General features: G+C 36.1%; 1 protein-coding gene across 6 annotated transcripts in view; it reads left to right on the plus strand.

The window, feature by feature from the left end:
* Nucleotides 1-2,814: 2,814 nt before the first annotated feature.
* Nucleotides 2,815-27,619, plus strand: part of LOC124167344 (zinc finger protein 345-like) — an 86,191-nt gene continuing 61,386 nt past the window's right edge. Inside the window, exons 1-7 of one of the 6 annotated variants that reach the window (XM_046545341.1) lie at nt 2,815-3,049; nt 3,514-3,591; nt 6,952-7,095; nt 10,435-10,611; nt 11,330-11,594; nt 15,437-15,899; nt 22,351-22,404. In XM_046545341.1, the coding sequence (XP_046401297.1) occupies nt 7,033-7,095; nt 10,435-10,611; nt 11,330-11,594; nt 15,437-15,899; nt 22,351-22,404 (1,022 nt within the window). In that variant the 5' untranslated portion in view covers nt 2,815-3,049; nt 3,514-3,591; nt 6,952-7,032. Of the gene's footprint in view, nt 3,050-3,144; nt 3,382-3,513; nt 3,592-6,951; nt 7,096-10,434; nt 10,612-11,329; nt 11,595-15,436; nt 15,900-22,350; nt 22,405-27,619 lie in introns of those variants that run through there. The other 5 variants (XM_046545345.1, XM_046545344.1, XM_046545342.1 and 2 more) reach the window with 5 other exon arrangements.

A 27,619-nucleotide genomic window follows, 5' to 3' on the forward strand; every position in this document is an offset into this window, starting at 1 on the left:
ACTTATCATGAATGCACTGCTTTTTTTCTGTGATCAGCGAAACTATCTTTATTAATGCAACTTTCCATTGTTTTCATTAAAGGGGCCCAAGCGTTGTTGTGTGCATATTGCAGAAGCAACTACCTATCCACCAAAAACAAGGGGTATGTGACTGTGTTCCAGTTCACCAAAGATGAACGCAGTAGACAGAAGTGGCTGAAGAATATCCCTCGGAAGGATTGGAATCTTTCTTCAAGCGCAACAGTTAGCGTCAAGCATTTTGCTGAGCGGGATATCATACACCGAGTAACTTACATGAATAAGAACGGTGGAGTGAAAAGTTACGAGTTAGATCGCCTAAAGTTGTCCCCTGGTGCTACTCCCACAGTGTTTCAGGCCCTCTCCTCTTCTTAAAACTTCTTATTGTGATCAGTGAACCATGAAAATCTGTGAACATAAGTAGATGAGTTGTACTTCTAAGAAATGAAATCAGGAAATATTGTATGAATCAGAGGAACATGAAAAGACTGCTGATGAAATGACAATATATATCTTTATTTCCGAAAGACATGCTAATTTGACATCTGGCCGCCTTCTAATACTGAAGGTACATTGGAAAATCAATTGCTACTAAGTGATATGGAATATATAAGTGGTATTTTGAACTAATTCATCTTTCCCTTCCAGGTAAAACTTCTTGTTGTGATCAGTGATCTATGAAAACCTGTGAACATAAGTAGATAAGATCTTGGAAATGAGATCAACAAATATTTTATGAATCAGTGGAACATGAAAGAACATTGATGAAATGTCAATATTTGTTCTCGTATCGATAAGGGTACCTTAATTGATATTTATCTGCCGTACTATACTCTAGGTATGTTGAAAATCCAAGGGTACTGAGTGATATCATATATGCGTGGTATTTTTGAACTAATCCATCTTTGTATTGCAGGTAAAACTCCTTATTGTGATCAGTGAAGCATGAAAATCTGTGGAAATAATTAAATATGAATTATTTCTTGGAGATGAAATGAACGAATATTGTATGAATTAGTGAGAACATGAAAGAACTACTGAGGAAATGACGATACAAGTTCTCATATTGAAAAGACTTAGTAAATTGACGTCTAGCCGCCTTCCAATACAGTAGGTATATTGGAAAATCTATGAGTGCTGAGTGAAATTATGTATATATGTGGTATTTAGAACAACATAATAATTTTCTCTGCAGCTAAAACTTCCTTTAGAGTGAACTTTGAAAATTTGGTCTTATAATCAATTATTAAGAACCTGGTGTGGCTACCATTATCGAGATTAATTCAATAATTTCCTTTCGTTTGTAAAATTTGATTTGATTTTAATCAGTATTGAGTTATACGGTAGTATAATGTTATTTGTTGAGACATTTCTCCAATTCGGAAGTCATTATTATTTCATTATACTGGTCTTGGTGTTTAGAAATATTTGATTGACAATATATTTATCTTCCTTGTGGCTTCATATTTTTTACACATTTTTGTCTAATACATAGAATGTTAAGACTAGTTTTTTTGTTATATCACATAAAGTTTTCTAATTAGCCCTTACATTTGTACTAATCATGTTTTTTTCATCAAATTTTTCCATCAGATAATGTGGTGCCTGTGAAACTGATAGCTGTTGCTGGTGACGGTTCATCGGTGAACTTCAAATGGCACGATCTATGGAGGTTGTTTCCGGCTGAAATTGAAATTAAGAACCTGTGGCAGCTTTTATTTATTCCACTTTCTGGAGTAATATTTATGCTTTGATGGCCATGCCTTGTGACATTGTGAGGTTGTTTGATATGTTGTTTGACCTCTTCAATATGAAATGTTTACCGGAAAATGTATATATCTGATTTTTATTTTAAATAAATGTTGTTAAACGTCATACATTTTTTTCTCTCCTGAAATACCGTGGCGAAAGGTGCTATAAAATAACGCATTACTTTTTAACATGTTAATTTATTAGGTTATTCAGGGAGGTGAAATGATGTTTATTTTAAAGCCGCTCTTTATTTCTAAGTCAATAAATTTTATAGGGTGCTATTCTATATAAACAACCAATGGGTTAAGCGGTATTTCCTTCTTGGTCTGAATTTCTGGGTCGTCGATCGCGGTACTTAAATATATTTCCGTGCATAATCTCGTATCCCTTGCCTTGTTATTAGTTCTCACGATTACTTTTAATAAACAGCTGTTATAATACGAAATACAACCACTCGAATAACTCAACCCTACCGTAGTTTTTATCTTAACTTTAGGGAGGGTGAACGGATGTCCATCCGTATTTACATCACACAACGTCAACAGCTGAGAGGCCGATCCACCGGACCCCAGGCAGTAGGACCCCTGACGTCACGTAAAGCGCTGTCGCCAAATTGCATGTTCCGGCCTGTATAGAGTTGGCCATGGTTCATCGGCATTCGTGACATTATTTCGGAAACCTCTACATCATTACATACTTTATTCCTCGGTATTATAACTAAAAATATATGTGTGTGTGTGATATTCCGGTGTATTCATCACACCTCCCGTAGTACCATCTTGAAAGTTTGGAATTAATGCAGCGATAAGTTCATGGTTAAATCAATATTTTCCTGGCTGGCTTCCCTACAATGTTTCCTAAATGAAGGTCTTTCGTAAACATTCTTAAAATATGTCTAAAGGCACCCTCTTAATCCTAAATAATTTGGTTCCATAAGTTTTACAAAAAAATTATTCTTCCAATGGAAATGAAACTGGAGTTCGAAGCGATGGTCATTGGTCACACTTTTGCGATATGCTTTAACGAAATGAGAACCCATTGACAGCGTACATTCTATTCTTGAACATTCACAAGCAGCTATGGTTCGCTACTGAATGCTACGGCCAAGTATTCATAATGATTATTTTGTTGCATTTTTTTCGGTGGAAAAGGTAAAAAATGAATGAGTAGCTACAGTTGGTATCCCTGAAAAGTTGGGCATGTATGTTGATTTCCGTTGCCGATTGTTAGCTGAAATAAGGTCAATAACTTCAGTTCAATAGCATAACCAAACATAAAGGTGAGTTGTTTCATGTTTTAAATGCTGCATACGCAATTGTAATTTAGGAGTCAGAACCTTAGCACTTATTGCATTCACCTAAAAAAAGTATGGGCGCACGTAGCGGACAAGTACGCTGAGCACATCTCTCTAGGGTCAAATATTTATATCAAGTGGCATTCCATGATGACTGTCTCTATAACTAGATTTAGTTGTAATCACCTACCGCGTAATGTTAATTATGTTTCTTATGGAATTTTTACCTTTTTTAATACTGCTTCACTACCTGTTGTGCTTTGAAATGGAATAATGTGCAATTGATTGCGGTATTTACGTCCATGAATTGATGCCAGGTGCGAAATGCAGTATTTCATTAAAGAATTGACTGTGATACTGATTCCCTTACCGTATTTAAGTCGTTAAATGTACGGCTGTACATATATCTTATTTTAGTATTACTTATCTCTCGCTGTATTGTGTTATAGGGGAAATTGCTTCCAAAGATGTTAACATTGAAAAGTGTTTTTGGTGTTCTGCGGACGTCTTGAACGGAAATGGAGATGGTGAGTTTTCTTCGTCCAGTTAGATTAGCTTTGGAATGATTTTGTTTAGGCCCGTGTAAGTGCAAAGTGTTTAACGATTCAATTATTTCCATTGCGGAATTTTTGGACATCGTTATTTTATCGCGAAGTGGATTCCAGTCGAGATACAGTACAAAATTGTGCGTTGAATAAATATATTTTATATTAATTGAAAATCAGATGCGTATCGTTGTGGAATTGATTTCGTTTTCCCCCTTGACATGAATTTCGGTTGAAGCGGCTGTGTTATTAATTTTGGTGGGCGTATGATGGATCATTGAAATGACATCGTCGCGGATATTGCATGCTGTTTTAAGGGAGTAAAACCTTTTTTTACTCTAAGTGCGTTGTGATCAAACCAATTTAAGACTTAGTGGACATCCAGAGCCTTTTGAAATGGAAATTGTGTTTCGTTTCGTTGCCAAGCCTGTTGAATGCTATTTGAAAAAGTCTTTGTGTTCATATTTATTCTAAGGCTTTTGGAATTACTTTCTTAAATTCAAACTTCTATTCCTTTTTTCTTATCGATTTGCCCTCTTAATGTCATTTAAATATCCACCCTGCATTATTTTTGTTTTTGCTGGTATTAGCAAACAATAGATCCTAATTTGAATTAAATTTCTTCCATCATCTCTTGACTTATTCTTTTAATATCACAAACGGGAGTACTTAGTTGGTAGTGAGTCACTGAGAGATGTATGCATTTGCTTTTTTTTTGTAATTTTTGCTCAATCATGTGAAGGAGACCCAATAACATGTGTGTGGGAAAGTGATGGTAATATCTTAAACATGCTGCTTCTAATGTAATGTGTATCCTCCTCTTAACCCTACCTTAGATCCTCCCTCCTTAATCCAGTACATGATGTTGCTGTCCCCTATGGGAGAGGGATAGGGTTCATGGCACATAGTGCCCCATTGAAAGTTTTGGGAGGATGCTCAAAAGTTATATTTGTGGAGAATCTTCTCTGGATTGCTACTATGTGAGATGGCCGTTGCACACTTAAGAAGAATTCGCTCATATTATGTGCCAGGAAAGGGAAAAATCCTGCATATATTAGGGGGTTAACAAACTAGAAGTAAATAAATGCATTACTTAAAATGTGTCTGTGAAAAGAAGGATAAATATTACCACCACTACAAATACGAGCCTATGGAAAAAAAGCAAAAATTCATGTAGTTCAGTTATTGAGTTTGGAAGGGATTGCAAGGGGGGGCCATCCCTGCATATTATAACATGATATTGGTATTGCTTCTTCAGTTCCTAAGTTTTCCCTACACATTTATTTATTCCTATGACAACGAAAAAAGCATTATTGGCCTTTAAATTGGAGCTTTTAAGTTAAAAATCAAACATACATGAACGTCATAAACAAACATACATAATGCAGGTGGGACTCGAACCTGTGACCTGTTGTGTGGAGGACAGGGACTTTACTCCGCCGCCACTTAGGCCAGCAAATGAAGTGCCATGCATGGTTTTGGACAAAAGTTGACCTTTTTTGTAGGTTATTCTTAGGCTGCACACAAGAAGATTGCTATTCAAGCACAGTAATATTGCATAATTGCTAGGGCCCTGCATAGCGGGACATCTTTACACATGGTACAACTTTGGAGCAGGTAAATAGGCTTCAATGTAAGCATACAGTTTATTCAGAAATTCAATTAGAAAAGATTTCTTACTCTCAAATAAAGTGTGGGAAATACATATTGCATGGAGCCAATGGAAGGGAAAGTCGTTAAATCGCTAGCCCATTTGACCTTGAAAACGGTGCAAATATTCCCTTAAGGTTTCCCATTAGTATCTACAAAAAGCAGTTGAAATCAAATTCCTTAGCCATGTAAAATACAGAGTGATGATGGCTGGCAGTTACCTTGTGCCTACAGTCATCATTTGGACCTCACTTAGTGCACAAAATGTTATTTAACGGACAAAATACACATAAATTTGAGGAAGATTATTGTTAAGGCCTGGTTACACAATGCATTAGCAAGTATGAGTTAATGTCTAATCATAAAAACGCGAAAATACAAGCATTGAAATTAGGAAACAATTCATCAGATACTACATATAGATATATACAATCTTGGAAGGGCAGGTAGAAGGTATGGCCCCAGATGAGTCACATAAGACAGGTTATAAAGAATGTCAAAGAGAAAAAATGTCACTATGACAAGGCTAGTGGATAGAATAGCAGAATGGAGAATTGCATAACATGGATCTTTGGATTGTTGAGTTATGATGATGATGATGATGAATGAATGCAAAAATGCACCGTGCAACTTCCTAACTCGTGTGAATATATGAACAGAAAATAGAACCTGTTATAATTTGGTTAATGCACTTCGTAAATGTTCTGTACTGGTCCACAAAAATCATTCATGCATTTAGAAGTTGGCCGAATTCCAATCCAATTTGTAGTATACTAGGCAAACTTAAATTTCCCTAGTTTACAAAAATGCCATCAAGTTTTCACCTTCGGGTTAAACCTTTACCTTTTCAACCTTTACCTTTCATGTCCAAAACAAGATGTAGAGTGGCTGGTACAGTTTTAATTGCATTTCTGCTGGAGATGTATCAGCCTTACCTAAAAAATATGGTGTGCATGGGTCAGACGCATGACCATATTATTTGTTCATAAAATATTACTTTATCTCCCTAAGCTTCATTTTTAGATTTAAAATGGTTTCTAAACATTGTGTAACTATGTTTAAAAGCTTCATGTAGAAAAATTGTTGCCATTTTTTTTACTCATATTTTTACCTGGTGTGTGGGCGAGCTTTCAAAATTTTCAAATGATGGTATGTTATTTAGATTGAATTTCATGCATTTATTTATGTTACTCTGACAGTCAGCTATGTACAAATCACCATTTTTATCCATTAATTTAATGCATATCCTTCACCACAGTACAGTGCAAAGCTATATGTCTTGGTTTATGGTTCGTAAATGGCTGCATCAGTTTACAAACACTTCAGTCGAATATATGTTGGTACATTCCAGTATGCCCTTAAGATACACTTGAGTTAGTACGTGGTATTAACTAAGGTGGTATACTTGGGATTGGAATTTAACCGTGAACTTGTTCATGTTAATGCCATTTTTAACATGCACGTAAATTTTGAAAATCTAATTTTGATAGTATCACATATGCATATATATATATGCTTCAAAAATCATTTCTGAAAGAGATTCCATAGGTATTATTCACTTTCAAGCTATTCTTTTCATATCATGCTAATTGAAATTTATAGTTTTTCTGAAATAATAATTTTAATTACTCAGGAAATTAAGTTACTTCATAATGTACTTGTTTGCTTCATATTTGTCGTCTTGTTTCTTAGGGACAGAATCATCTTCATGATCAGGTGGGGGGATTTAATCAAAATTGAGCATTAATATGTGGAGGCCATTGAACTGAAACAATGTTTGAACACGCTGGTCTCCAAAGTGCTTCTCAGCGAATGTACATTGATGATGGCAGTAAGGTCAGTATTAAGTTTTACTTTGTTTGTATTTCATGCCTCTCTACTACATTTTTTTAATGGTATCGATAACATTGGCTTATTGGGAAATGGAATTTATGAAACATTGGTGTGCAGATAAGCTAAAAGGTGAAATGTACTTATTGTGTCAGTACACGTATACTTCTCTCTTTTAATAAAAAAAGGCTTACCAAACCTGACGTCTTGACAACAAGTGGAACATAATAATCATTTTCCTAATCATGTCTGAACTAATCATTCCCCACCTCCGCGACTTTGTACTGACGTAATGGTCTTATTCATCGGGTTGTATCAGGCTGTGTAAATGATTCCTTAACATCTAACAACGTGGGCTGATTTTGAGTGATGAAGAGTGACAGCTAACTGATTGTAAATGGCCAAAAAAAACTGTCAGTTTATGGGTTTCAGTTGATGTAACTTGCTTTAAAGTTACAAAGTTGGTGAAATATGACTATGCAATTACCCGACACATGGACTATAAGTTGTGCTGAGTTGCACAGCATGATGGATTTATCTTTCCTTGGTGGACTGACTTTTCCTGCATTTTGGCTTCTAAATACAGTGGAACTTGGTTAGTACGTTCCTCTTTAGCAGGTTTTCCTCCTAAACACGGTGATTTCTCTTGGTCCTGGAACCATCTGAACGAAGTACAGTTAAAACAATTTGGTTCGTACGTTTCAGATAGTGGCACTTTCCTGTGTAGTACGCTCAATTATTTGCCATGACGCAACCCGTAATTCGTTTCCTTATATCTTCTGAAGGTGTTTAGACCTTTGAATTCTTAAGTTATTTTACTATTTTCAGCCGTTTACCTTCTTACTTTCATTCCACACCTCTCTTTCTACAACCATGATGCATCCTAATGGATTTCCCAATGCGATAGTGACATGCCTCACTTGACAAGTGTCACGTGAGCAGACGTTGCTTTGGGTCTCCACAGGAAGCGTAACTCAAAAATACTTTATCTTGGCACAAGAATTAGAAAGTGGACTCCATTTGACAATATTTTTATGTGAATTTAAACTGTAAAATATTAAAAATGAGCTTGTAATAATCTTTAAGAGAGTTATTAATCGTCATATCAATATCGATGCATCAATCGATACAACAATCTATATGGTTTCATTCCAAGAATGAAGGCAGTTGCCGGGAGTTATGGTAAATAAAGTTTTGCCTATTTTTATGATGTTTTAACCCATTAGTGCATAAAGTTAATTTTTGTCAAATGTTCATTAAAACAGTAATTATTCTGGCTAGTAAGGTTCTTTTTAACTTATGTATGCCATTTTAAATTTTTACAATCAATAGTTTAAATAATACAGCTCGTCCGATATATCGGATGCCATGCACAGGGGGCAGTTGTGTGGAGCAATAGTGTGTGTTGTAGTGCATTTCTATGGAAATTTTGCTAAAATTATTTAATAAATGAGTACACTAATCATGACAATGATTTGTTATTAGCAAGGCAATAAGTAAACAGCATATCAAGTGGCAACATAATTTATTTTGATACTTTTGCATGATATTCACGGAAACATTTTGGTGATGATGCCCAACGTTGCATTTACCACAAATGAATTTTGCTCACCGTTACACTATATGCTACGTCTATCGGTAGCAATAAATAATGGCTAGAGGTTTAAGCGATCAAATCTAACAGAATTAATGGGAGCAGAGGTACATTTTCCCTTGGATAGATGATTTTCAAATTGTTTTTAGCATAATCAAGGCAAGTGACCTGCAAAATTTCAAAAGAGAATCTTTTCTGTTCAGTTATTTTTCGATAAATAAGTCACACATTTAGGGCACGAAAAAATTGGCCGATGTTACCCACCACCATTTATTCTGGACCTAGATGAATCAATATTCAAGTCCATTTTATCAGTTACACCCATTCCTAGGCTATGAGATAAGAGCACTATTGGCTGAGGTACAGAAATCTTGCTTTTTTTTCTCTCTAGCACTTCTTAGCACAGACGGAAAACTTTTCATAGTTTGATGCAATAGTGACGACACAATATTCTTTTCACCTGACAAGTAGAGCAATATTACAACTTTTAAAGCATTAAGCACCTCTTTGTTCTTTGATCATCATCAACATTATCACGAGAGGACAATTTTCTGCTCTATTGTACCACTTGCACAGATATTTAGGGAAGCAAGGTGCCTAATGAGTTTCACCGAAATGCACTTAGTAATAAAAAAAAAATCTCATATCTTAAATCTTTTGGTATATTAGCAGCATTTACCAGGGGTACAAAAGCATCTTCACTTAGACCAAATTGTCGAGGTTTGTGGGCATCTGTACCGGTGTACAAAAACTTCAATAAAAAATAACTTACTTACCCTGAGTGGATGACTGAAAATTCTTTCAATACCATGTCTCACATAAATGTTTCTCAAGTCGATAAATTTAAGGAGGCTTCTAAAATATTAGCATAATGGTGAAGACAGACATCCATTTGAACTTAATTAATTATCACAATGTAGCGCTTGTCAACTGGAGGCCAGAAAAAAATTCATACATCGGACGCTATGCACTAATGGGTTTAAACAACCAAATGATTTACACAGAGTTATCGTCATATTCTTCTAGTAAGCTAAGAGAAAGAAGAAATTACTTTGCTTAACTTTTCCCCTTATTTCCATGTATAAACGGAAATGGAACAGGCTCCCTACCCATATGCTAATTGTATAGTTTATGGTGAGCTCTAACTTCACCCATTCAAACTAGCCTTTGGGCTGAATCATTGATTGAGTGATGTTTTAACTCAATACCTGGTAGACAAACCTTTCATTTCAAGAAGATATCAATGGAGGTTGGCATTTCAGTTCATCCACTAGTGTTCAGATGAAAGAAAATCTACTCAACAGGTACACCTTCGCCACCACTCCCAGATACATACAAACATACATGACAAATCACAGGAGAATGATGCCGTTTTTATGTAATTTTCTCAGAGAAATCCATGAAACATTGATTTTCATTCACATGATACTGTTTTTACAATGCAGTGCTCATTCTTTTTATTTTTAATGTGGAAAGAGTTCAGGAAGGCGATCCTACGAAAACTTCCGAAAGTAATAGTAATTATGATGACTTTTCCACGGAGTGCAATTACCGTGATTGCTATTATCTACTAACTGGTTAGCACTTTTTCCTGGGTAGCATGTTCATTTTTGTGGTCCCTTCAGAAATGTACTAAACAAGTTCTACTGTAGTTGGGAAATGCCAGACATGCCTCAACCCTCACTTATATGCGTCATACAGTCTTCATGCAAAAGATGTTGACTTGCTGGAATCATGCATTCTGTTTTCAGGTGTTTGGATTCCAAGCTAAACAGCAGAAGGAAATGGAAGAAAAGTACAAGGTTGAAATGGGGGTAGTTGCGGCCAGTGGAGGGCCAGTCCCATTCTGCTACAATATGAATATGCTGCCAAAGGGAGTGGGGGCAATAACTGGGCCCCCTCCGGATGACCTTAAGCAGCCACATCATGTAAAAGGCTAAGGATTAGATGCTAACTAAATGCGATGTCAAAATATGGAATTTATGCGACCCAGTCTCTAATTGAATAAAATGTATTGTCCTAAGCCGTACTCTTTAGTAAGGAAGTTTAAAGTTGGGATTGGGTAGAAAGGAAGTGGATGAAATAGAAAATGTGGAAAATGCAGCATAGAATCTGTCTCCAAGTTTCTGGGGAGTAATTGATGAATAATCTCCACTTGTATCCACGATGTAGGCATTTTTTGGCTAACAACATTTTCGCCATTTCCTCAAAGTCTTAAAAGAGACTTACAATCTTAGAAATTATCCTGTAAGAAGGACTGCGTGGATGGTGAAACTCCTGGTGTCAGTTTATATTTTGCACATTGATATATTTCATTCTCACTTTTTTATCCAGGTCCATTCCTAAACTTGTTCCTTAAAAAGTACAGTTTTGGGGAACTCATACTATCCAACAAATTCATTGAGTTCTGCAAGTTGTCAAAGAATGTTGGGGTTTGGAAGCATTGTATTTATTTAAGAAAAGGAAATTGATTCCATTGAGAAATGCATAAGCAACCGAATAGCCCTATAACAGGTGTTCCTTCTATGCCATGTTGCAAGAACTAACATATTTGACAATTTCACATGGAAAAGTACTATTTCAATGACAGTCTAATGAGGGTAAGAAATGAATGAATGTCAGTCATGTGCTTTTTCTGTGTTGCAGGTACAACAGCAAGCACAATCAGTGGTTCAACAACCACCACCTCAGCAGCAGCAACCCCAGCAATGCTACAGGTTTGATGTGTGCAGTCAGCAGTTCAGTTACAACTATGCACTGGTCAATCAGATGTCCCTGGCTGCCCCTTACAAATGTGATGTGTGTGGTTTAGGATTTGCTCATTCATCCCTGTTGTCCCATCACAAGAGGGTGCATGCTGCAGTTGCATCAGCAGCAGTAGCATCTGGGAGTGGTGGCGAAGGTGTACCTGGTGAGTAGATTTTCTTTCTTCTGAACACTAGTGGAAGACCTGAAATGCACACCTCTGTTGATATTTTCTTGAAATGAAAGGTTTGTCTACCAGGTATTGAGTTAACGCATTGCGTACGGATGGCGAGAATTCTCGTAATTTTTTTCCCGAACGTTCGGGATGGATGACGAAGATTCTTGTCATTTAGGCGCGTCAACCTAAACAATTTTAAAGCGTACAATACGTATTTGTTAGTATGTTTTCAGTTGCTGTTCATTATTCATAATGAATTGATGCATCATAATGTTTGATTGGGTAAAGTTATATTCTAAACATTAGCTTTTTAACCATGTTTAAACCAAAGGCATTACGCCCTAATAGGCACATATTTCCAATCTCAACACCTCCACCCAGAGTCGGTGTTCCTAGGAATTTAAATACCCGGGTACGCAACTTGTTAAAATATCACTCAATGATTCAGCCCAATGGCTAGTTTGAATGGGTGAAGTTAGAGCTCACCATAAACTATACGATTAGCATCTGAAATACACACATTCAAGGTAGGGAGCCTGTTCCGTTTCCTGGATCACCATGAACTGAGAGGATTTTGTTTAGCACTGTCCAAAGGATTCACGATAAATTAGAGCCCAGCCCCCTTTGATCAGTAGCCAAATCGTAAACCCAGTTGGCTACCTCACCTCCATGGAGGACAGCACCATCGAAGTTAAAACTCTTGGTCGAGTCCTCTTAGAGTGGATTGTGCCATGTGGTCTCATTTTTTATTTCTTTTTCTCTTTCAGTTAAGCACTAATTGATCAACTTAATTCCATGATAAGAATTGAATAAATAAATTTATATACAGTAAAACTTTGATTTTACGCAGTTGGAGGGACCGAAATATGGGCACTGTGTAAAATCAAAGTGTGTAAAATCAAGAGTTGGTATTGAGGAGAAGTATAACTTTCAGGATAACACTTGCTCATTATTTTTAGAAGGCTTAGTCATACCTTTTTGTACATACAGTTCTCATATAAGCCAGAAACGGAACCAGAAAAAGTCTCATATGTGTAGTTTTACGGTAAATGAGCATGAAATCCTTTTCAATCACATCAGATATATGTTTCCCAGATTCAATTACTCATTTGGAGGCAAGAAAATGAAGGCTAATTATTTACTCACCAGCAACACCACGGATGACGTGCTACCCTAAGAGAAACAACGTTGCATTCCTGAACAAATTTCCCATGGTTGAACAAAATGGTTGAATTGCCAGCATTTCTGGCACTAAGATTACTTCTGTTACCCAGGAGAAATTTTGGAATGTTGACGCTAAATGCTCGCAGAGAAGCTAATTTTCAAAAATATTCTCATTACAAGCAGTTTTCAGGAAATCCGTTTAACCACCTGCAGACAAACAAAGATTGGAGATTGAAGAAATGAGGTATATGAGGATAGTCATCCAAATTAACCCCATTAACAGGGAGCAAAATTTCACTAATATATCACAAAGGCTTTACACCCTGTGGGCCTGGGTTCAAGTCTTGGTAGTAGCAGAAACTTATCAGAGATGGCCCTATCCCTCCTTAAGTGTAATGTGGAGAGCACTTCCAGAGCACCACTCTGTCCATTAGATGGGATGTTAAGTCCTGGTCCCTTTTGAGCTTATCATTTCAACCTGGCTAATGCCAACATAGGGTTCCTATCCCCTCAGCCCTTACTTCATGGCGCTGATGACCCCAGCTGTCGGTTACCTCCTTCCAAATGGCATACCGTAGATAATACGGAGCACACAGGACCCGGGATATTTGGAAATTTAGATTTTTCCTGTGTTTAGATCACTTTTTTTAAGAGAGCTATTTAAAGAACCGCGCAACTGCCGTCATGCCGCCAGTGATGAATAAAAAATGATTAAAAGTCCGGAACAATTTTCCCTCTTTATTATTTTTACGCATTAAAAAAGCATTTTCCCATGAAATTTTAGCATTAGTAGATTGAATCTACCGGGTATAGCTTCTCTTTCGGCATTCTTCCGCGAATTCAGCGCCGGGACCTTCGATTTACAAGCCGTGTGACTCATCTTCACGTAATATTTTGCTTCCCCATATCTGATAACAACATCGGACACTTTTTGTATTTCGATTTAATGGTGCTAAGCCATTCCTGAGTTTAAAGGGACTGCCTTATCACTCACGTCTTGAATTTGACGTCAATGATTACATGACGATTCGCGACGTGAGTTATTCTCCGAGGGCATTAGCTCCCGTTCCGTTAAAAATAAACGCTTACCACGTAGCGAAGTTAAGCTAATAGCTATTCAAGTTCCAACCATGCTTCATTTAAACCCACTGACAATGGCATACAAGTTGAGTCAGTTCTGTTAAGTGCGCCACGCAAGCAACTTTCCCTCGCCTCAATTCGTCCCGCAGGTGTGGGGTTAGCCCGCCGTACAAGACAACGCATGCTGCTTTTACCATCGTGTTGAATCACCATCAACTTACGTCCATACTAGACATACGACTATCTTTTTTCTTGGAAGCCAACATTTTGGCACAGGAGGATTTTTAACGGCTCATTTCGCTGGGGCGACGGAAAACATAGCGTTGGCAAAATTCTAGAAAACCTTATGTTAGGGATAGATATTCCGTAGTTCATAATTCCGGATGAATGGCCATCTACTGTAATTATAATAAATATGCTATAAAGAGCGTAGATCTATAAGTTGAATAATAAACGAAAGGTGATAATGTTAATATCTCCGGCGATCATGTCTTAATCAAAAGTATTTACGCATACACGACAATTGCCGTATGTTTTAGGTTTTGATATCCTTCTCCGGCAAATTTGAACTAAGAGCAATATTCGCGTTCGTAAAGGTGCAGTGGGAAGCAATAATTAGATACGCGATGTTTTTAGTTTCATGCTCAACTGCGCGACGTCATTTCAACCGATCCTGTATTCATTTTTGCAACTCATTGAGACAAATAAATAACCTAACTTCATATTGCTCCAGTTGGGATTTTCAAAACAAGTCGAAAGACAACTGCGTAAAATCAAGATTAGCGGCCTCTTTGGGGCTGGGGTAATGCTGCGCAAAATCGAAAAACTGCGTAAAATCTAGAAAAGATGTAAAATCGAAATTTCACCATTGCAATTCCCTATGCTTTCCGGCCGGACTTGAGTGTCGCTGCGTAAAAACGAGACTTGATGTAAAATCAAAGTGCGTAAAATCGAATTTTTACTGTTCATACATATTTCTCTACACTGCAATGCGTGTTTTGGTGCTTTCTCATCACTTTAGACACATTGCACACCACAATTAAAATAATGTGGAAGTATTGAAATGTTCATTATAATGTAGTGAATGAAGTTTCTTAGTGGAACCTGAAAAATCTCTTTCTTTTATGATATTTATTTATTTCCATTACCCCATAAACAGCACATTTTCGGCCTTTACAATCAGGAATTAACAATTAACAATGAAGGACAATTCACACCCCCCGATGCCCTGGATAAGGGTAACTAACCCAGGTGGGACTCGAACCTGCGACCTTTGGTTTGGCAGGGGAGGACTTAACCCCGCCACTACCAAGGCCGGCAATATAATATAAAGATCAAAATGATAGAGTGAAAGAGTCGGGGAAAATTAATATATTTGTCTGAGCAAAGTATGGAAAGGTTAGGGTATTGGAATTTGGTAATCATGCCCTGTTCACCACCCACCATTTCCAGTACTTCCATCTCATTTTCCTCTTCCATCTTGTCTAATCCTAAAATTCCAATACTTGACAATTGTTCATATAAACTGTTTGTTTTTCACATCCTGGCATACCTCTTTGAATGTGTTTATTATTTTAAATCTTCAGGTGACAAAGCCTATGGTGCTGCAAAGTTGAACAAGTGTGAAACATGTGGTGTGGAAATAGAAAGTCCTCATGGAAGTCCTAGCTCAAAGAAGAAACATGGGAAGTATTCATCGATAGAAGGCAGGATAAAGTGTGAGTCTTGTGAAGCAACAGCATTTGCGGAGGCAGCTGTCGGGGGGGGACACCACCCCCAGAACAATCATGATGGACCAGTTGCAGGACCATTGCCCGGGGGTAAAATGCACAATAACAACCGGAGGGTGGGGATAGTTGTGGGGGGACACCACCCACAGGTTCGGAAGTGCCAGAAATGTAATGGGTCGGGAATGATATTCATGGGAGGTGCTCATGGGGGGGCTGGGAATACTACATCAACTGTTTCCAGTGGGACTGGGAGGGGCGGTGGAAATGGAGGTGGTGAGAAGCCATTCACCTGCTCTGTTTGTGATAACACCTTCTCCAGGTACGTTACCTCCTCCTATGCCATCTATACTATGGAGTCCCTTAGAGAGGCTGTTCACTGCTTACTCCCTATATTTGCTCTGAGATAATTACCTCATCTATTTTATTGGACAAACCAACAGCTGAATAAAGTTGATGACTTCTGGGATAAATTTGTGGCAATGTTGATCATTCTTGATGGAATCATCTGAAATTTGCATTTTCCACTGAAATTTATTTTAACCTTTAACAGCCTTCTTTCTACTCAGCATTTCTCCCACTCCCATTCCATATATTTCTCCCACTCAACAATATATACTGTATTTCTTCGAATATAGTCCTTTTTGAGGCTTCAGTTCCAGGAAAAAATTTAAAAAATGCGTTTGAATATAGTCCCCCCTTTACTTTTACCATGGAAATTTTTGGAAAAAAAGAGGGTACTATATTCAGATAAATATGGTACCATATCAGCAGGGTGCATGGCTGCTGCAGAGAGGTGAAATACAGTGTGCAAGTAAAAATAATTGATGTGGAAAATACATAACTAAGATCATTCCATCATGAGATACAGCATCCTAAATCTAAAGTTCCATGTGAAATACCTGAAGAAGGGCTGCTTTCTTTCGGTGACTGAAAAAATTATACTGAATCATCATGTGAAGGGAATACCTTAATGCGATTGTGCTTCGAGTCATACTTGAGTTCATGTATGTAATTATAATTAAGAGTATGTTATGATTCATTCAAAGGATTTCATGGCAACTTGTATTTAAAGCTCTTCAAAATATAGTGTAACTCATATATCCTGTGAGGATAACTCTTTAATTACAAAAATATTATAATCTACTGACAGTTTTCCATACGACTCAGTGCATAAAATAACATACAAATTAGGCAACACTGATGTTGCGTAGAGCTAAGATTACAGTACTTGGTGTAGGCAGAAAAGGGGAAGAAATAAATCAAGTTATATTTGAGTTAAACTGAAGTCAGGAAGCGTTAAACCCCAAGTCCATGGGTGACAGGTAATCCCATACCTAATAGACCAAGGAGACTGTAGCTCATTTAGATGTGATGTTGTCTCTTGCATGTATGTAGTTTGTTCAGCAATTGTTCTCAGATGTTGGGTAGGAATGTGGTGATTCCACAAGTTTGGATTCAATGTTGCTTTTTTGGAGCATGGGAAGGCAGTGGGCCTGTTTGAGTATTTTTCTGGTGGTGCTGCTAGAGGTGCTTGGCTTTGAGGTAGAGAAAAATATTAGCATTCTATTAATGAGAATTCTCATTTATCACCATTGTATTCAGTGTGTGACTTGCCAGGCACCAAGGAGATCATTTCCATGCAGAAAATCTTTTATCCTTAGTGAAAATCGGTTATTTTTAATGATGTGACTGTGTACAGTTTTTGTGCAACAAGGTGAAAGTGAGTGCATCATAAATGACCTAGAAGATTCGTATGGTAGCTCAAGGTACAATTGGCATGGGGACAAGAAGAAGATACTGAGTAGTGCCTGATTCCAATTAGAAATATCAACCCAAAAGTTCAATCAAATGACTTTAGCTGTTGTTGTGAGTATTTTTATCATGAGGATTTATATATTTGTATTCTGTAACTCGAGAGACAAGTGCTAAAATTTACTCTCTACCCTATTGTATTCTGAAACTTGAAGAATAAGCTAACTTCTAGCGCTTATGAATTAAATATTCCACTGAAATACTGTCTCATTAATAATCCTCTTAGTAAACTAAACATAATTGCCTTCTATTTATAAGACATTAGTTCATATAATGTCTCGCTGGTGCCAGTGGTGGCAAGGTGAAGTCCTATTCCTAATCCGGGGGTCGTGGGTTTGAGTCCCACCTGGGTGGGATTTTTCCTCATCCAAGGTATGACTAAATGTCAAGCTTTGTTGGTTCAGGCCACATAAAATCTGATAGTAAATGATGGGATTCCAGAGGCATAAGGGCCAATTGAATCATCCGGGAAATAATCTTATAAGCATAAAATAAAAAATTACCATGTAGTAAAAAAATAAAGGCATTAATAACGTGAACCTTGATGTTGTTGCAATGTCCCTCTATTTTCAACAAATTAGTGCAGGTATGCCTTACTTTTAACTCCTCACTGTACTGCTATGGGGAGAGATGTCCAATCCATACCATACTTCAATCAAACACAAATTCGAGCCTTTCAAAAGATGCAGTAAATTCTATGATGCACAATGTGATTTATGGAGTGGGAGCTTCACCTTATAACCTTTTGTTGCATTTTAGAAAAAAAATTTGTTGAGGAGTATGATGTGTCAGTAGCTTGACTGGATAAAGCAGTTGGTGCATAAAAAAGGATCCTCGTTCAAGTTCCATTGTAGGCGAATGATTTTTCCTCTTTGTAATTATTTAGCACATATTACTACGTCTTCACTTCTTTTCTTTATTTCCTGCCAGAAGGTTTATATTGCAGATATTAATTTGATACTTTAATTTTTTTATAAATTTGATACGTAACACATTCAATGCGGGCCTGATTTTCATGGAAGTCGTCAGAATCTGCCGATAAAAATTTTTTTTTGGCTAGTTTGTATTTAGTACAGTTCCTTATGCATGTTTATGTATGATTTGACCAAAATTTCAATCATTTTTTGCAAAAATTGGCACCAAGTTACCTAACGTGCCCCGTATTTCAATTTCGCCAGACTTAAAAAAATGAGTGTGTTGACTATATTTCAGGATAAGTACAAATGTTTATGAAGTTTGCAGTAAAGCTATTTTTGTTGCTTTGACACTGGGTTTTTGTCATTGGTGTCGGGGATTATCAAAAGTAAAGGAAAATGCATTGACTGTGCTGTAGGGCCACACTGCTCTGAGTTATGAAATCAACATATGATGACATGATCCGAATCAAATGCAATGAAGTTTTTTTGTCAAGCATAACGTATGCTGGACTAACGATAAAATATGGTTTCATTATGCACCTTGATTTACAAGTACTTAAAACTTTTCACCAAATTTAATCAGAGGATTCGGAATTACTCGAAGGAAACAAATGAAATATGAGCTTCAATTTTATGTACTGGCAGAACCTTCCTCTCTTCGCCAGTATGGATTCATCTATACACAGACTCTGCTGAGTGTAATGCTCTGTTTCTGTAATTTAGTGAAAGTGCTACACTATAGGTCTAATCTTGAAAATGGTGTCCTTAGATGTTCCATCCACCGGATTTCTAACGGAATGCAGAACATGTCTCACCATCATGTCCCGAATTACGCGACATGATACGAGAGAAATAGTGATGCCCAAATTTTGCATTAGTGCCCCAGTAGTCGGCTAGCTGTTGTGGAGAAATAATCCCCATGTGGTATGTAAGTCTCAGGAAAACTTTGAACTTCTCTGCTGATAGAATTTTTCCAGTCCGTCATACGAGCTCTTTTGGAGACACCTCTATGAAAGAGTTCCTCTGCTAATATGTTTGCTTCTACGACAACTGACTGAAAAAACCTTCCCGTAAATAGGAGATCAAAATAATCTTGTAGCATGTCCTCTTTCCAAAAGAGATATTTGGAGGGTCCAGCAGATTATCAACCCACTCAATACTGCTTGGTTGAGAGGTTGTTGAAGGTCGAGGTTCAGGGTAGGAGAGGGAGGTGGGATGGGAGAGGGAGGGTAGGAAGAAGCAAAGATAGAGATTGTGGTTAGGGGTGGAATTTCTGGAACCGCTGGCTCCAGAAAATGGGCCCAAAGATATTTTCAATAACTATTGTCTCCATCCCTGATGCGTCCCTTATGTTTTCTTCTACCTCATCCTCAGAACTGCTCTCCACATTCGTATTTCCATCATTTGCCGAATTGAGTAAAGAAAAAAATGTCCTCAGAGTATATCTCTGTCACTTTTCAAAAGGAAACCTCTTTGAGAAGTAAAGAATGTCACTGCAGTTTAGAGAGAGAAAAAATGCATTTATTTTTAGAATAAAAAATGTGAGAGCCTTAAAACATAATGTGTTTATTTAAAATTCCGTAAACAGACATGTCTAATAAATCTTCAATACGTATAATTCTTTTGAAGCAACACCTACTTCTAAATTTATAACTTTCTGTACATCACTATAAATATGAAGGCAATTGACTATTTAATAAAATATATAATATTTACGCAAAGTTGGAATGAAAATTTACTGCCACTCTTACCAGGTGCTACGGAGAAATTTTTTGTGGAAAAATAAGATGTCCTAATATGCTAACAAATGCAACAATTAATTATATGTACTTATGGGGCTTAAAAAATGGAGAGCTATTCCCCTTTATAGTTCTTTAAATTTAGCAAATGAAATAAGCAATAATTAGAAAAGTACTAAAAATATTTAATATACAATGGAAATTTATGGTTTAAAAATGTGTATTTGAGGTAATTTGGTGTGAAAAAAATGAAAACAACGAAAAAGATAAAATGGTAACTATAAACTACAAAATTATAAGTACATATCTCATCCGTAAATACTTATAAAAGGTAATGACATGCACTTATGCGGAGTGCCAAAATTGGATGAAAAACAGAGGGAGATTTTGAGGCCATAACTTCCGTTCGAATACTGTTATGTAGTTACAAACACCGCACACTGTATGAAATAGGGAAGCTTGCTGAAGGCCTTACACAAGATCAGAACACTTGGAAGTGGATATAAGTTACGTAAGGAGGTGGAGAAGTGGGCTCCCAGACCGCACTGAATGTGTTAACAGCTCGAGCAAAATAATATTGTAGGTATTTATTGGGTTTTGGGTGATGGTGGGATTTCAAGCAGTTGGCATCTCCCATTGAAAATTTATTAAAATGTGCTCTGATAAGACTAGCATTCTTAGGTTTTTCAAGCCCCTCATGTTATTTGTACTCATTTAATGATAAAATTAAGGGCTTACTAATATTTTTTTGGTAAATTATATTGGCAATTTGTAATAAAGTTAATAATCAATACTAACTCAGCTTGTGGAATCCAAAGTATTTTACTTAGATCCTGTTCTTGAGTTTGAAAAAATAATCATTGAGAGGTTTAACTTAATTATGAGGGGAATGCATGCAAATCCAACCCTACAAGCTTGTTGTGCACAAAGAGGACTTGGGCCTTTTCATCTCAAATCAGGCAGAGGGTAGTTGAGTGACCATCACCGATTTATATGAAAGTTATATATATACATATATGAAAGCAGTATCCTTATGATGAATAATGATCACTTCATCTCAGCTCAGAACTGAACCATTATAAAGTTACCATCCTTTGAACATTGCCGAGTCAGGCCTCTAGAGTAAAAAATGAAGGAATGTTGAATCCAACTTTTTTGTGCCTCATTCCTTATTACATTTCATTGAATTTAGAAATCAACTGGGTGTATAGTATAAGACCAATCCAGCAAGAGCTCTTGGGAGGTGAAAAACATTTGTTATATGAAACCCCCATTAATCATAAATAATATCTTTTAGAAAGTTAAAAAAATTTCTTGACAAAAACAGCCCTTTTTCAGTTATTTCTTGCAAGTCGCTTAAATATTGTAATGATAAAGCTTTTAGAACTCCATTGTGATCATTTCTTTGACCAAATTTCTGATATATTTCAATACCACTAATCCTATGTTTCATGATTTATGCTGGGATGTAATAAGTCTAATCATTTCATATGATCATTGGTAGCAGCAGTTGTGTAATGTTGTAGATACTTACGGATTAGGTAAGAGTTAGTTTTTTTATATATCCCATTTCTTGTTGTTAGATACTTCATCAAATTTTTATTCTGTGATTTCTATAGAGTTTAGTAGACTTTTAACTGTAATTTTAATGCTAAATAGATGCATTGTCTGCTTTAATCATCTAAAATGAAGTTCAATGTCTAGGAGGTAAGTTGTTGGTGATTGTCTTTCACTGTTGCTTTAAATTCTGCTTTATTAGATGTTCTGATATATTTCATAGAAAATTAAAATGACATAAACTTCCATTTCTGTGGTCATTTTCAAAATTTAACTTATTTTGTACTGCATTAAAAATATACTTAAAATAATTTTGGTGAATAATTCTATTTTATTTGCTCTGCAAAAATATTGCTTTTTTATGTCTAAGATGTATGAGATAGTCTTCATATAGTGTTTCATCTCTAGAATTTGCATTTTTTTCTTCAGGTTCAGAAACCTTATTTTTCTAGCCATAAAAGTGACTCTAAATATTTCTTCTTGGAATCTCCTCTTAATAGGTGAATTTATTTAGTGATGAATTTTGTTTTGCTCACAATACAGCAAAAATTTGTCATCAATAAATGTAACTTAATTATTAAAAATTATTTGTTTATAGTGCGATATGTATTTAACTTTTTTGCGTTAAATTTTTCCTGTTACAGAAAAACCATTATTTTTTGGGATATATTGAAGTGAATTAAGCTGATTTCGTCTTGTTTTTTTCTGTGAATGAGGCATTTTTAAGTTTTTCACTTTACCATAGGGACGATTCCAGCCAAGGTGATTGTCAGGACAAAGCAAATATGGAAATGCCTAAGTATGTTATCCCTTAGTTTTTCTTCACATTTTCTTTGCAGATGTTATTTTACCTTTTTTGCTGCTTTTGTTTCAGACAGTTTATTTATTGAATTTTCTTGTGTCTGTAGCCATAAATTTTCAGAATTTGAATTTGGGACTGACATAAATTGTTTTTATTTATTTTTTAACGAGTGGGTAAAATGAAAAATATGATCATTGTTTCTCTGCTTTCTTCCAGTATATCAGCATATAATAAAATTTAAACTTAGACTTAGGGACAATTAGGGGTAATTTAGGGGAATTTTTGAAAAAATAACAGTAGTGGAATTTGGGGGAATTCCACAACTGTTGTGCTATGAGTGCACTCTTTGCCTCAAGTGAAGCCTTGTTGAGTATGGCATTAATGATATTGTAAGAATTGTGTAACATTTCAGGAATGGATGGCCAGTGTCACCTCCACAAATTCCAAGTGACCGAATTCAAGAATACGTACTGTCCCCTTATTGAATATCATACGTTACCTCAAAATTTAGGTACTAATGCTTGTGCATTTTTGATAAAATAGGCGTGCATTTTGGAAAAGGTTGTGTGCTTTTATAGTGCATACCAAATTATCAATTTTGATTCATGGTGTGCATACCTTCATACAGTTTTCATTATACTTATTCTTAAATTCCATGCTTGAATTAATTTTGGCTGTTAAAAACTCATTTTTAGGTTAAAATTTCACGTTTCAGGAGGTTCCTAGGGGTGGGGACTATGAGAAAATGACTTTAATTTGTAAAAATCCTACCTATCATCAACTAGGGGAGCCTTGAAAGCCTATGGATTAAAACCTTAGTTGCTACGCTTCTATTTATGTAACCTCTATAGCCTTGAGAGTAAACACCATTGGGGGCAGAGCTAGGAATTAAGACTAGGGAGGTTTTAGGTGCAACTAATACTGGGTGGTCTGGGAATATGGATTACCTGCCAAGCTAAGTGGGAGATATGGGGGCCCTCCCCCAGAAAAATATTAAGATAAATTGTTTGAATGGTGAATTTTACGGCTTTCTGAGGGATATTTTATTAATTTTTACACTATTCTAGTAATTCACTAGTGATATTACCCAAATTAAGTTAAATAGATTAAACTTAAAATTTATCTTATCTCTGGGGGGATTTTACCCCCCAAAACCCCTTGCTGTACCTATGAACACCATTATGACCTTACAGAGGTTTCGACAGAATTTTAGCGGATTAAACTAATTTTATCATGTTTCACATTCCCTGTATCTGGGATAGTGATATTTACATATGATAATTCAGACATTTTCCTTGGTTTTACTTTTTAAATCCCTGGATGGAAATTTTTATTGTGGATTTCTTTTTCTGTGATGTGGGAGAAAAGGTGAAGACACATAATTGATTTTGCTGTCCAGCAGGCCATTATAAAAAATTTAGAGCAAAGGGAAATAAAATTGTAAAAGCCAATAAAGGCTTATAGGTGTGTTCATATGAATTTTTAACCTCCTGAAAGTATGTAGACAAAATTTTTGCTAAACACGTAAAATCATAAAATGAGAGTGCCCACCCCGTGGCTTGTATGCTTTCCCTCTTATAGAAATGAGCAATCATTGCGTTAAGAATAGTAATTAATATTATTAATGCTCCATACAACTTGTGATTTACCATGCTAATGAGAACAAAACTGTTCGGAGCCTGTATTTTGAAAATTCAGGCGCATTTGCAGTTTCCCGTATGTTTTTCCGCGACTTTTTTTGTTTGAAAATTATTTACGTTTAGTTAAAATATTTTTCTAGTGATGGGTATCTTAAATCCCAATCAAATTCCGGGCTTTGCATTCCGTGCCGCGCCTGTAATCACTACTATACGGCATTACAGGTTTCTGAGAAATAACGCTTTAGACTCAGGGTAATTTGTTTTGAGCACTTTCAATGATAGTATTTCGAGGTTTTGTTTACTGGTCGTTTTCTACTGCTGCGTATTGTATAATCTACAAATGTTATAACTGTCAGTGCCCCAAGGAACGTCCTCAGCAGCTGACGACCCATTATCGATTTTCCTACTGTTGGTAGCATTGCGTTTGGTACAGCAGAAACAAGTGAATAGTGCACCGCATCTGCATCGGAGGAGTAAAATCTCAACTGTTGTTTGCATGGCGTTTTTAAACCGTGTGTGTATTGCGAACGCGTTTTTTCAGTGTGGATTGCGTTAAAACTACGGCTTTTCTTTATCCAGTTAATTTCAATATCCCCTGGAGCTCCAGTTCGTTGGATATCTGACCCATGTAAGAACTATGGCGTACGTATACCTTGTATCACTGTAGCGCAATGAATAGACGCCTTCTTTTGGAAAGTATTTGGTCTTGTCAGAAATAAATGTAAATATATTTGGGGTGTATCGAGGAACAAAGTAAATGAATTTCATGCTTTCGGAACCTGTTTTACCTCGCGAAATATTCCAAGGACAAGGATAGTATACCGTGACCTATGTAACATTAATAATGTTGGGTATATGATGAATTATGCAAGAGACGCATGGAGTAAATATTCTGATGTGTTCTCATATTGATGGTTGCAGTTCGATTATACTGCCTTATGGCATTAAATTTCTGGAAACAGCGGGCCTAGCCAGCTCCAAATCCTCCCCAGCTCCAAATCCTCCCCTTACTTCCATGGTAAGAGTTGTAAAGCTTTGCTTCGGGAATGAGTTCACCGGCCAATAAACTTCCTCTTCGTCTATCTATCGGAAAGTGGGATTGATAATTTTAATGTTTTATTACATTACTAATTTTCTGCGTTTATTGATTGTTGTTAGCAAAGAGATTTTACTCGTCTCACTACGGAGGAAAGGTTGACGGATTCATAATATATTTCCTCAAGTATCCTTTAATGCTGATAGCATTGCCTTAGTCGAACTAGTGTTTCGCAACGGTTAAGTGTATGGCTATAATGAAGGCTGAGCGTTATTAATTGAGTTCCGTTCGGTTAGTGTGGAGAATGTGTGCGGAATCTTCCTCTTCTTTCCCTCACTTCCTTTTTTTTAGGAGTAAGGCATGATTTGAGTTCATTTATTTTGCTAAAAAAAATTCGTTCGCTCTCCCCGGATTTCGAACGAGAATCCACCTTTTTTGTTCCAAGTGCGTGAATTCTATTAGTATCACGTACTGGTTTAAACTACTTAGGTTTTCCTGGATATCACACAATTACTTATACCACTTCTTATTTTCTGAGCGCGACCAGGGTTTCAATCAATTATCATCATCTTCAAGAGCAAATTATGATTTGTTTATCTTGTTATTGTTACCTAGTTACTTGATGAATTTTAAAACGGACGCCAGAATAGGGGAAAAGGATGGGTAGAGATATTCATTTATAAGAGTGCTGTCCTGACTTAAAATAATTTTGAAAATTTCTAACTGCTCCCTAGAGTCCAATTCACCGTGGTCATTACAAAAATAAATAATAATTAAAATTACAATGGAGTAAATAATTAATTTCAATTATAATGGAATACCACAAAGTTAATCAAGAGTTAGTGATTTTTTTTAACTACTTGGCGCAAATTTGGTTCGAGTTCAGGACTAGGCAAATTAGTTTTTGTCAAAAATTTTTCCCGCCTTAAAAGTTATAGCAGGTTGTAAAATCCCTTAAACTTTACTATAGTTAAGTATTTTGCATGACAATTCCTGTCATCAGAGATGAGTAACTTGCTTACCGAGCTATAATATCAATTATTAATAATATTCATTTTGGAGGAAAGGCATTGTTATCGAACAATATCCCAAGCAAGGCATAAATTAATTTTACTTCATCTCGTCCTAAGCATATTTTCGAATTATATCTCTCTGGGAGCTATATCCACCGATTTCTCATAATTCAATCAATCATAAGCGTTCTAGCGTTTCTCTCGGTATTTATACTGTAGCCAACCACAGAAATTTTAGTTATACCATTTATTCTGAAATTTGAGGTTAACGTATATGCACAAATTATCTTCAATTTGAAGAAATGTAAGGAACGACATGCCTAAAAAATGTATTTCTCTTTGTTTGTGAATATTTACTATTTTTTATAGTCTTCTCAACTAACATTAGCATGTCACCTGATCAGACGAGAAAGTTTCTTTTAGGAAACGTAAGGCCATAGCTATTTCGAAATGGCAGTAATCGTTGTGCATCCTTTGGAAACATCCATATTTAGGCTGACCCGCTATCCGGATCTCTCCTTGGATACCCTGATTTTTTAGTTGTATGTGACTGTTTGGCATCTTATTTGATTGAGTCAAATCATCTGGCTGTATCAATTGTGAGGCAAATTTTTTTAAAGTATGATGTATCAGATGCTGGAAACATATATTAAGATAAGCAAATTACGGTATTATTTGAGTCTGTTAGTTACATGATACATCTGAAATTGAAAGAAGAATTAGAGTTTGTAAAAAAAATATGTGTTTAGGTTGTTTTCAGGTATCAGATGCAAGGCGACAAATGAGTCTAGCAAGTGTTGCATTATGATTAGTTTTCACTTCTTGCTCTCCGATAAATATATGATTGATTAAACTTATAATATCACCTCAAATTTTCTATTTGGGAGCACAAGTTGTGATGCATTTTGTGGAGTCTTATAAGCTGCAGGAGGAAATTTCCTTTTCTTTAAGGAGCATTGAAAAATACTGTTAAGAAGTTATATATCTAAATTTATTCAGTTTATTTTAGCATAAAGGAAAGGGAAATGCCATTATTGTATTTTCAGGCATTCATTCTGGGTACATCATGTGCCAGTTAAAATTTTGTTGAGTTAAAAAATCAAGTTAACGATTTCTTCCATGTAAGGTAATGAATTTTATTAGCTGTTTTTCAGAACCACTTTGATGCAATAAAAATTTCAAATACTCTCACGTGCATTTTGGCATTCATTCTTGCATTCATACATCTAGAAATTGACTCATATATGTTATGTATCGTAAAACCAGGCTTTTAGTGCTGTTAAGTCATGAGCATGATTTAATAGTAGCTCAATTTAACACGACCTTGCCATTAACAGCAGTAATGTTGTCAGAGGACAACTTAAACATTATTCCTAAGGGGTTTCTTTTTGTGTGGCTTGTCAACACTGCCTAATTTGTGGATGTTAGGAGATATATTTGTACAATTTTTCATCTACTCACAGAATTTCAGGAAACATTTTCATAATTTTGTTTCTTTTCACAGCTAATTTTTAGTAATAGAT

This window comes from Ischnura elegans, chromosome 10, assembly GCF_921293095.1.
Source record: "Ischnura elegans chromosome 10, ioIscEleg1.1, whole genome shotgun sequence".
Taxonomy (NCBI): Eukaryota; Metazoa; Arthropoda; class Insecta; order Odonata; family Coenagrionidae; genus Ischnura; species Ischnura elegans.